General features: G+C 35.8%; 1 protein-coding gene across 15 annotated transcripts in view; it reads left to right on the top strand.

The window, feature by feature from the left end:
• Positions 1-12332, top strand: part of SLAIN1 (SLAIN motif family member 1) — a 222630-nt gene that overhangs the window by 40676 nt on the left and 169622 nt on the right. For 9 of the 15 annotated variants that reach the window (XR_010115922.1, XR_010115921.1, XR_010115920.1 and 6 more), the window contains exons 3-5: positions 6033-6182; positions 7296-7445; positions 9508-9849. Coding sequence is in view for 8 of the 15 variants with exons in the window: in XM_055245044.2 (XP_055101019.1) it covers positions 6033-6182; positions 7296-7445; positions 9508-9849 (642 nt within the window). In the remaining 7 variants the exon portion in view is untranslated. Of the gene's footprint in view, positions 1-4372; positions 4454-6032; positions 6183-7295; positions 7446-7466; positions 7530-9507; positions 9850-12332 lie in introns of those variants that run through there. The other 6 variants (XM_055245054.2, XM_055245052.2, XM_055245056.2 and 3 more) reach the window with 3 other exon arrangements.

Raw genomic sequence — 12332 nt, 5'->3', positions numbered from 1 at the left:
AACTCCATACTGGACACAAGCACATTGGCATTTCCAATAACCATCTTGAGTTCAACTAATTTTTTTAAATCTAAAGATGAGTATCTCATGCTCTCCATGTGTGATGGCATTGGTGTCTCAAGAACTATTGCATTGGCTTCGGTCTCCTTTTTTCCCACTCCCTATATTCATTGAGTCACCAGATAGCTGCACTTTAGCTCAAATGTGGCTCATTGAACCTATTCTCACCAAATGTTCTGCTTGTGCTTTTGTTCAGGACCTCATCATGTCTCACCAGGTCTATTTACAAGCATCTTAACTGGTCTCCCAGACATCAGTCTCCATGCCCATTTAGTTCATCATTTCTATGGCTACTTATGTCATCTTCATAAAACGTAATCTGATTATGTCTTTCACCTTCTCACAGTCAAAACACTAACTGTTCATTAAAGTGTAAACTGTTCATTAAAGTGTATAGATATAAGACAGTGCAAAACCCAAACCTACCGACCTCTCCAGCCCTAACTCTTCTCTTATACCCTATGCTTTAGTCCAAATGTTTGCCATTACCTGAACGTACACTGCTCTTTCATGTGTTCATGGTTTCATATGCATTACTTCTATTTAGAATAGTATCATATCCTGTGAGATAAGCTCCTCCACCTTCAAGGGCCACATTAAACATAATGTCTCCTGAAGTATTTGGATTCCCCCAGAAAGTTAATAATTGCCTTTACTTTGCTTTGAGTGTGCTCCTCATGGTGCTTTTACTGCACTTACAATATGACATCATATTCCACCTTACTTGCCTGTCTTCTGTAGTAGCTGGTCTTTAGAAATTAGAGTGGGAAGGAGAGAACAGTCACCATATCTTATTCATGTCAGCACCTGGGGCATCTGGTATGCTATAGCCACAATAGTTAGTGCCTATTCAAATGAATAGAGAAATGAATTTTAAAAAGTGGGTGGGAGTATACGGGCCAGGCAGACTTCTCGGAATGACTGTGGAGCAGGGAAATGCCACATACTGTGTGTATCTGTGGATGATATTTAGGTAACTGCTTGGAGACTGACCTTTGAAGTTTTTTAGTATCTGTTGCCAAATGTTGAATAAAGGAATGACTCTAGATGTTGTAAACGTTGGGCATCTGAATCATTCTGGAGCACTACACTCACACACACACACACACACATATACATATACACACATATATATACATATATACATGTATATACATATGCATATACATATATACATATATACATATATACATGTATATACATATGCATATACATATATACATGTATATACATATACATATATATTTCTTTTCCCAGGTACACGGCATTACTTATGAAGATTTAAATAAAAAGTTGGCCAGTTCCACCAGGCAGAACCTGGATTAGGGAATGAGGGAGAATATAAATTTGGCTAGCTGGGAAGATAGCCATGAGCATGGATACAAAACCATGACCTATTTAGAAAATAGGCTGTGAATTTTAGTAAAACAGACCTAAAGTTTGCTGCTAATGAGTTTTTATTGGGTTTGCTAGGTATTAAGCCTAGCTCTTAAGCCCAGAATGCATTAACTATTTTTCCTAATGCTGTCCCTCCTCCTACCATGGATGGAACTAGAAGCCATTATCCTCAGCAAACTAACGCAGAACAGAAAACCAAACACTGCATGTTCTCACTTATAAGTGGGAGCTGAACAGTGAGAAGACAAGTACACAGGGAGGGCTTGTTTTCTAGAATAACTTCTGCCCGATGAGAAATGTGGCTCTCCTGTTAGAACTCACTAGAAGGAGTGAGGGTCCTGACCTCCAGGGCTTCCTCACCTAACTGAAACCAACCCAGATGCCATGCTATTGACAGTAGAATGTATCGAAATGCTACCAAACAGCCCAAACAGAATTGCAGCCATTTTGTAACTCTTTCTTGGATTGCAAGAAATGACAGCATTTCCAGAATTCGATGGCAGCTTTGTTGCCTTCTTGCATGGTTTTCCACCAGTTAGTGTGCTTGGCATAATCCTTCCTTTTAACTGTGCAATGCAGTACTATAGGAACTAACTCATCTTAGTGTCACCTGTTTAACCACTTTTCTGTGTCACCCCAGTCCCAGATCCTAGGCCTTAGTAATATAACATCATTTAGTTAGAAACTGGAAGATTGATATAAAATTCAGCAACTTAGTAGTTACTAGGAAGTATTAATGAAGTGCTCCTTCAGGTATATTTTTCACCGAGATTTTAGCTGGTTTGAAACATCTAATTAGATTATTATTTGTCTTCAGAGTTAACAGAATTATACTTAAGTTTAAAAAATTGGGCAAAGTAATTTATATGTCAGGATAGGAGTGGTAGAATGGTTTGAGATAAGGAAATATTAGCCAACTTGCCAAAATTTTGACCACATTTAGCATTTATTGAGTGCATACTGTGTTCCAAGTCTTGTATTAGGTACTGAAATAACTGTAGTGAGAAGAATGAAAAGGATTGTTGCCAGAATATATTATAGTGTTGCTTTATTTTTGAACTCTTTAGTTTAATGCAGTACTGACCTTTTGAGTCTTCTAAGATATTAAATCAGTTTTTTCTTTTATGTGAATTAAGTAATTGCTTTCTTAAATTTGATTTTGATTATGTGTAGAGACATATCTATTTAACAACAATTTGAATACTCTGAGTCTAAACAAAGATGATCAAGCAATGATAGGAATGTCATTGTTTCTGGGAACTTTTTGTTGGTCACAGAATAATTTTCAGTGTGACAAATTAAAGAAACTTAGGTTGTTTCTTATACCCATTCTGTCATCTGCCTTTTTATGATTTTCTTGATTTTATCACAGGAGCATTTATCAAGTCTAGTTTTTTTGGCCATACTTTGCTTAATGGTATACAAAAATAACTACACGGATGTGTTATAATTTATCTTTTCAGTCAGGCAACTTTGAAAATATACAAAAAATAATAGACTGTTAGTCACCCTCAACTTATTTTTTTTTTTTAAATGAGGTATCAGTCTACAATGTAGTACTTTATCACATTCATTCAGTAGAAGATGATTATCAGACAAGGGAGGTGAAGTAGAAAGTTAAACCAATAAGAGTGCATCCTTAGGGTAGCTTCAGAGACACTGTAGAGGTGGGCATCAGATAAATGGCAGTCTGTAAGGGTGGTAGTGAAATGAGCTGAAGTACCTTTAAGGTCTTGCATTTGATGAAAAGCCCCTGCTGTACTTTAATTGATGAGAGTAACACAGTTAAAATACAAGACATTCAGAACAGGTTTGCTCAGGGCAGTGTTGGTGGCTGGAAGTTTGTTGAAGAGCGGGTTGCAGTAATCTGGTGAGAGGTGGTGAGTGGTTAAGGAAGTTGCGGTAGAACTATAGAGAGTATGCAGAAAGAAGTGTCCTGGGAGGCAGTTTAGCTTAAGGCATTTGGGAAAGAAAACTGTGCCAAGTATCGTACATTGATTCAGTGTGTACTCCTGTTTGGGGCCAGTTCGTTGCTATTCTAGGGATTGGAATAAAATGAAAAAATGCATAGTCTATGCCATTTCCAAGTTTGCGACCCCCGCCCCCTTTTTTTTTTATAAATAGAACTCTGGAGTAGGAGTATAGGGAAATTTAACTGTTGTTCAAAAATGTATCACCCATTTTTTCTCTTTTGGCAAAATTGCCTCACTCCTTTCTTTAGAGCTATTTTGGTCATCACTGAGCCTCTTGAATCATTTAACATCATTTTATATACCAAAAATCCATTGAGATGATTGATTGAAAAAGAAAAAATTGCTCTTTTTTACAAGTTCTTTTTGTTTGTTTTATTCTTTATAAAAGTGCTTCCTGTTACAATTCTTTAGCTATGTACTGAAGAACAACTAGGATGTGATAGCCTCCACTCCTGTCCTCCTCCTCCTGCACTGTAACCCTGGGCACTAGTGGAGCATTATTCTTTTGTTAGCTTGCCTCTACAATAATTTTCCTCCCCTTTCTGAAAGGCTTCAATGCTAAACAACAATGTAGAGCATTCTTTCTTGCAATAGACGCTAATTGTGTTCTTAGTTGGGATCTTGCTGTCATAGCCACAATAACTGTGTCAATTGTGCGGGGAGGCTGGATCACAGTGGTTATTGTGCAGAGTGATGAATGCTGCTTACTTGTGATCTGCTGCCGCCCGCATCTGTGGGTGAGAACACGCAGTTACTGTAATTTGCCTGGCAAGTGATCAGACTGGTATAAAATAACATCATCTGTTAGGCAAGATAGCAGTCACAAAGAACTATTGGCCTTTTAAAATATGGAATTTTTAATGAGAAACTTTGAATAATAGAGATTGAACATGTGAGAACAGCTACCTAGTGTGTGTTGCATTATTAACCCCTAGTTTGTCAAGTTGACCTACATAGAAGAGAAGGAACTGGAAGTGCATGTCTGTGTTCTGGCTCCGATTGGGAAAAGCTGCTTAACCATTGTAAGTTACAGGTTGGATAAGTGACATATATGACTGGTGTCAATTGGCAACCAGGCTTCACAGTTTCATGAAATGTGTGGATTCTGAAAGTGTTGTCATTGCAAATGTAGTTTCCTTGCCTAGTTCTTCCACATACTTAAGGAAAAGATATTTTTAATGTAATTGTTAGAATGTGTTGTACATAATGATTCTGAAGTAAAAGGAAATATATTTTTTTTTTTTTTAAGTAAACTTGGTGTTTTGCAAGGATCTGAAGAATCCCAGTTTGGAGCTGATTATTTTCTTGACTGTCCACATCCCACAGTTTTGTTTTTTTTTTTTTCTCTCCATCCCACTGCCCATTTTAAAGCACTTTTCAGCTGTCTGATTGCTCATTAGCATTGCTCATTAAAAGTGGTCTGGGGGCATGCATTTCAAAGCAGTCCTTTAATACTTGGTTTTTCAAGTTTTGTCAAATTCCCAGTGAATACAAACCAAGTTATTTCTTGAAGTTTAGCCTTGTTTATATTTTTTATATTATTCCTTCTGCTTAGTACATGTCTAAATGATTACTTTTCAGAAAAGTGAATTTTGCTTAGCACATTGATTTGTATCTCATGAGAAGAGAGTAAACCATGTTTGATGTGACTTAAGCTTTTATGATTTGAGATTTGTGTGTGTGACCCCAAGAACATGGAGATACAAGGGGTGGTAATTTTGGAGGGGAGAAGTACATTAATTTGACAAGTGAGGTAATGTAAGAATGAGATCATCTGCCCATGGCTGGTGTAATTCCTTTTTGTTCATTATATTAATTTTAAAAATAATATTAAAGTAATAACATGTATATTCCTACCTTGAAAAGCTAGTTATATAAATAATATGTATCTTTAATGCAGATAATTTGGAAGATTTTTTTTTAAAGAAAAAATCCAAGTGATCACCAATAGTCTCTGTACTGGCCACCTAAGATAGTCATTGTTAAATTCTGGTATAGATACCCCTCTGTTACTTTGTACACTGTTTTTCCTTTAAACCTTGTTTTGGTCTTAAGGCCATTTGGAAACACAATAGTCATTCTAAGTCCTCCCATAATCCGATAATGAATTTACATAAAATATTTTTTGTCAACATTTTCTGATATTAACTGAGTAGAAAAAATATAGAATTACATATAGTTAATATTAAGAACATTTCCCTTAATTCCTAAAGATTAGGAAGATTATAAACTTGAATTTTTCTTTTGACACTAATCCTTTTTTATATTGCAAAACACTAAATCCTTATATGGAAATAGAAAATTGAAAACATTTCTAACGTAGAAACTCAAAATAAATTTTCATTATTATGCAGGCGTGTTGGCTTTAGTCAAAGTAAGATTGATTTACTTTTTTAAATTGGATGTATAAATAGGACCCTAATTCACAAATTGTTTATTTTTATATATTTTTTATTTAGATAAGTGGAAGTCAGTTAAGATAGTCCTATGAAAAGTTGCTTTGTCTTTTTTTTTTTTTTTACTCTCTTCCTTTTCTCCTTCTGACAAGTCAACATCTGCTTCCATATAGCTAACTGCTGCTATTTTCTGCTTCTGTGACAGCTAGCCGATGGCGGAGTCTCTTCTCTTCAGCTGCCTCACTGGCTTTTCCTTATAGTCCTGTTGCAAGACTCAGCCCTTATAGCAATGGCATTAATACTCCCAGCTTCTCTAAAACCTCAAATAAAGCAATACTAACACCTGAAAAAACAGGTAATATTTTAACTTCTTGACTAGCTGCTTGCTTTGTAATTCAGTTACTAAACACAGCTTAAATATTCATCTTTCATTTGAAAAGCTTGAGAATAATCTTAGAATGGAGAGTTTGTGCTGCACACTTACTTTGGGTACAAAAGGCCTAGCACTAATTTGTACCCTTAACACCATTGATCTACTGCTCTCAATTGTGTGTAGCAGACAGTCTTCCCTCCTTAACAAAAGTATATGCATGCAGTTCTGTATTTCCAAATGCTTATGTGCTTTTAAAATTAAATGTCAAACACAATTTAGGTAGTTTTTATTATTCAAGATTGTAAGTCTTTATTTTTTTAAATTTTTTTTCTGGTAGCTTTTAAATTTAGCTAAGGCTGTGTAGAAGAAAATAGTCATAGTGGCTTTTTATGAGATGAGGATCTCACCATTTTCTTATTTTTCTCAGCATTGGTGTGATTCCATTCCTATAGCCTTCTTCTATTTGTTCTTTGGTTCTTTTATCTGAAGCCATTGGTTTTTTTATTCTCATGGGTGGCTATAAGTCTCCCGTGACTACTCTCTGGTCTGTATTATGTGGGTGTTGTATATATTTCTGCATATGTATGTGTGCCTTTTTGATGTGATATTCTTACCCATTTGTAGCACTGCTGTTTGTACTCATTAAGAAATGGACCAGATTAACATTTAATTTAAAAATATATAATCAGTTACTGTCAGACAAGTGTGTCTTATTATTAAAGTATACATGAATATATATTCTTATACCATGCCTTTAGATATATACATATCTAATAGGATAGATTTTAGCAGTAGTGAATTTTTTATTGTGATAAAAAATATAATGTGAATTCTACCCTCTTAACAATTTAAGTATATAGTACATGGTGACTTTTTAAATTGTGAAAATTCAATTTGAAAACAATGAACAAGTGGTTTTGTATATATGAATTGTGTACACATGATGTGCACGTTGACCATTAAATGGTGACATGTTGGTGATTTTTGTAACACGAAAACATGAGACAAATTGCTGACTGTTTATATATGAATTGTAAAGCATGTATAGCTATCAGTCCTGCAGATGAACGAACACACATTTCCTTTGTGTTTCAGGTTACACTTCCAGGGGCTCCCCTCTCAGTCCCCAGTCATCTATCGACAGTGAGCTGAGTACTTCAGAATTGGAGGATGATTCTATCTCCATGGGATATAAATTACAGGACCTCACTGATGTTCAGATCATGGCTCGTCTGCAAGAAGAAAGTATGTGTTCTTTCTAAACTAGCAAAATGAGGCTTCCACTTGGAATATACAGGCAGAGGGGGAGGTTCAGGCATTTCTCTCCAGGTAATGGGCAAATAATTAGATTCTTTCTCTCATACTGTCCTACTTTTTAGGTGGAGCCAGTTATATGCTTCTCACACTATCATGAGGTAGTAGGACTTAGTCTGATGAAAACACATTGATACATGGACATTGCTGGTATTGCTACTGTGGAAACAGATGGACAGTTTCCTAAAAAACTAGAGGTGCAACTTTCATGTGGCCCAGCAAACTGCACTCTTGGATATTTATCCCAGAATAGTGGAAATTTGTGTTCACACAAAAACTTGTACGTGAATGTTCTGAGCACCTTTATAGCCCAAAACTGGAATTAGCTTAGATGGCCTTCAGTAGGTAAATGATTAAACCAATCATGCTACATCTATACCATGGAGTACAACTCAGCAATAAAGAGGAACAAACTACTGATATACACAACTCCAGGGAATCATGGTGAATAAAAAAATTGATCGTAAGAGAGTGCATACTGTATAATTCCACACATACAACATTTTGAGATGACAAAATGTTAGGAACGGAGGACAGACTAGTGGTTGGTGGAGTTAGGGATAGGGCTTAGGGTCTCAAGAGGGTCTCGAAGCTGGATGTAGTTATAAAAGGGTAACACGGGAGTTTTGCAGTGTTGGTACTATTCATTGGTGGATCTTTGAACCTGTAGGTAATAAAATTGCATACAGCTTAATACTCTATCTCTGACACACACACACACACACACACACACACACCTGTGAAAATCTGAATAAAATGAGTGGATTATATCACTGCCAATACCCTGGCTGTCATATTATTCTATAATTTTGCACAGTGTTACCACTGGGGGAAACTGGGCAAAGTGCGCAGTTTTGTTGTTTTTTAAGCACTGCATGTGAGTCTACAGTTATCTTAAAATTTCAGTTAAAATGCATTGACATACTTCTCCAGGTAAATAATTGTGAAAGAGTAGATAAGTAGAAATAGGATAGTTTTTCACTGGTTCTGCGATAAAGTTACAAAAAATTATCTGGGAGTGAACTAGTTGAAGGGCATTAATGGTATCAAAAGGCACAGAACTGGAGTGTTTGTTTTGGATTTATCTTTTCCGCCAACATAAGTAGAAATAATCAAGTATCATCTAAGCATAATAATTTCCTGCTTTCAGAATTAGTCAAGGCTTCTATGAGAAACATGGTAATGCTTATGCAGGATTTAGTAAGATACATTTTTAAGGGGAAAAGTGGTTATTTTATATCATTATTTAGTAAAAGCAAATTTAAATACTCTTTCTAAAAATATATATGACTAAATGATTGTATGTCAGTTTCAGAAGTTAAGTAGTCAGGGATAGACCACTTTTTTAAAAAATTGTAGTACTGGCAATGGGTTAAATAATGAGAACTTTGTAGTTTGACTGTTTTTACATGATTACCTTATAGGATGACCTAAAACTATTAGAAGTATTGAGGTGTCTGTGCTTTGAAAGAGATAATATTAGTAATATAAAAGAATAATAGAGAGATGACCTTGTGGGAAAATATTTGTACCTCAGCTTTTAAACTTTCCCTTTGACTTTAAAAGTTGGGGGTGGGGAGCAGAATGACTTCCTACTTGGGCAGAGATTTGAAGATTTTAGTTGGTTTAACTCATAGCAAACTATTCATAATGAGATGAATATTTCTTCCTAAGTTCCCCTTCTAAAATATCTCTTGATTTGAAAAGGGGAAATTGATAGATATTAATGAATGAGCTGTAGCAGGTACATATAATCTTCACTGGAATTGGGGCAATCTTTTTGCAAAACAGAATTGTCCAATATTAGATATCTGTATCATAGGTAAATGTGATTATTGTCTTGGTAAACTTGTCAATTTAGTAAACTTGAGAACAAGATAATAAGTCTCTGTGAGTAATTTGTTTGGCACAATTTTTCATCTAATACTTGGTTAATTATAACTAAATGTTAGCTAGATCAAAATACATTAGAGTACTATTTGTTATTTTGTAGGTCTCAGGCAAGATTATGCTTCTACTTCAGCATCTGTATCAAGACATAGTTCCAGTGTGTCATTGAGTTCAGGAAAAAAAGGGACATGTAGTGATCAAGAATATGACCGATACAGTCTGGAGGATGAAGAGGAATTTGATCATTTGCCACCACCTCAGCCTCGTCTTCCAAGATGTTCCCCTTTCCAAAGAGGAATTCCCCATTCACAGACTTTCTCCAGCATTCGGGAGTGTAGGAGGAGTCCCAGTTCCCAGTATTTTCCTTCAAATAATTACCAGCAGCAACAGTATTATTCACCTCAAGCCCAAACTCCAGATCAGCAACCAAATAGGACCAATGGAGGTAGGTTGTATGCTTTTTTGGTATTTGATATGCTTTGATTTTTTTATATGTGGTCAAGAAATGGTTTTTGTGTTTTTGTTTTTGTTTTTGAGACAGAGTCTGTCTCTGTCCCCTAGGCTGGAGTGCAGTGGCACGATCTCAGCTCACTGCAACCTCCACCTCCCAGGTTCAAACGATTCTCCTGCCTCAGCCTTCCAAGTAGCCGGGGTACAGGCATGTGTCATTATGCCTGGCTAATTTATTTTTTATTTTTTATTTTTAGTAGAGATGGGGTTTCACCATGTTGACCAGGCTGGTCTTGAACCACTAACCTCAGGTAATCTACCTGCCTTGGCCTCCCAAAGTGCTGGGATGACAGCCACCATACCTGGCCAAGAAATAGTTTTAAGAGAAATATAGATAATTGGTCAATGTTTCTCAGATTAAAAATCATCCTCCAGACCTTCTCAGTTTGGTCTAAATTTGCATCTCTAATTGACTGGCTTCTGATTACGTGTCCCAGATTTATAAACTCACAGCTTCAAGAAAACCTCCATGACATAGCTGGCTCGGAATGAGTTATAAATGTGCGGCATCTCTGCATTGTTGCTGGTGCCTGTGGCACAGGCAGGGTTGTACAAGCTGAGAAGTTTGTGGTCAAGCCCATGGAGGCAAAGGCTGTGAGTTGTCATTCCTTACCTTGTCCACAACCTTCAGTCTCTTACTGTCTGTTCCTAGCACAGAGTGAGGTTGTAAGCATGAATGATGATGCTTGCAGAGGATGCTGCTCTTACACAGCCAGATCTAGGCAAGTTTGGGATGTGTCTTTCCCTCTGATCTCCTGACATCTAGAGTTAAGATCTGTGTAGCAGCAGGAACATGGAGGCTGCTTTCCGTTAGCATCTGGCAGGGTAATGGGAAATTGATCTGTCTTGTCAACATGGTGGGTTGCTGTCTGTGTCATTCTTTCATACTTTTTCTATCTCCTCATCATTTATCTTTCTTCCACACTTGCAGGAGTTGGACTCTGACTTCTAAGAACAATGGGAGAAGCAATCATGTAATATTCTAAGCATGTTGTGTTTTTATACTAATGATCACTTGAACCCTCACACACAAATTCTATATGTTATGGAGAAACAAACCAATCAAAAATAATTTATAATTATACAATTACAGTTCTTAATTATTATATAGCACTGTTTCTCAAAGCTGGGTCCAGAAGTGATCAAATGGTCTTTAAAAATATTTATAGGCCAAATATAAATTTTGTATTAGTGATCAGCCATAACCCTGTATTTAGTTTTTACCCTTTCTTCCTTTGTACTTGTATCATTCATGCTGATGCTAATTAAGAGATCATTTGGAAATATTTAAAATTTTATATTTGTAATTTCTCTTACTACCTTGAGATTTCAAGTTTAAAGGAGTGGTGGCTAAAAAATGTCATCATGACTAACATATTAAAGCTCATAGCATCAGAAAGACAATGTACTCCATGTGCTTAGTGGAAGTCATAACATCTTATTAAAATTGAGAGGCCACCTAGAATCATTTCTCTAAAGCTTTTTTTTTTTTTTTACTTAAGTGTTTTAGAACATCGTAGTCAAGTTGCTAAGCAGATGCTGCTCTGCATCTTGATTGATATTGTCAATAGGATCATTTTTCTCCACTTAGCTGTTTGTTGCACCTCAGAAAAGTGGTATTCACTTCCATCAAACACCGTTTGAAAAGGATTAGGTTTCTGTGAATCCTATGCTAGGATATTCTTCACAGGAAAGTGGAGACATACCACAGTTTAGGTCCCTTTATGGTAGTTTTATTTTGCCTAAAATGTCTAGTTTTCACAATACAAGAAAAATGGAATACAAAGGCAATTTTCTGGATATGACTTCTGACTAATTAGCTTAATGGTTGAGAGCAGAGGCTCTGAAGTCCAGTAGATCCTGTGTTTCTCAACTCTCTAAGGTTTGGTTTCCCTAACTAAAATGTGGACAAGATAATATCTATCTCTTAGGAAACTTAGGTATAATTTCACACCAAACCATCTGGTACACATTTTCTCCACCTAAATATATTATAAGGAGTAAATGAAATAAATGAATGTTACATTGCCTGTAGCCGGGAGTGGATGTGCTGAATAAAGGTTGTCTTCTCCCCTTTTGTTTTTAAACTTTTATTAACATATGATTCAGATGTCCTAGCCTGCATTTGTTACTATAGAATATTGAGCATAAAACTGTGAAATAAGAATGGTAACTTTGAAACTAATCTATTAAATATTTTTCTAAATTATCAAAATAATATAGATAGGAGAAAATAATTGTTAAACTGTTGATTCATTTTAAAATAATTGAGAATAAACTAGAAATGTATATTAATATTTACTGCTTTTGTAGTTCCTACACTGCCTAGATTTAAAGAGACGGGTCATAAAACTTTCTGGGATATTTCTGGGATTCATAGAATTGAAAGAAGCGTAACTGGAATAACTTGCTAAATAT

The sequence above is a fragment of the Symphalangus syndactylus genome, chromosome 15, assembly GCF_028878055.3.
Source record: "Symphalangus syndactylus isolate Jambi chromosome 15, NHGRI_mSymSyn1-v2.1_pri, whole genome shotgun sequence".
In the NCBI taxonomy this organism is placed as follows: Eukaryota; Metazoa; Chordata; class Mammalia; order Primates; family Hylobatidae; genus Symphalangus; species Symphalangus syndactylus.
The sequence above is the reverse complement of the archived record's forward strand: the minus strand, read 5'-3'. Positions and strand labels throughout refer to the sequence as shown.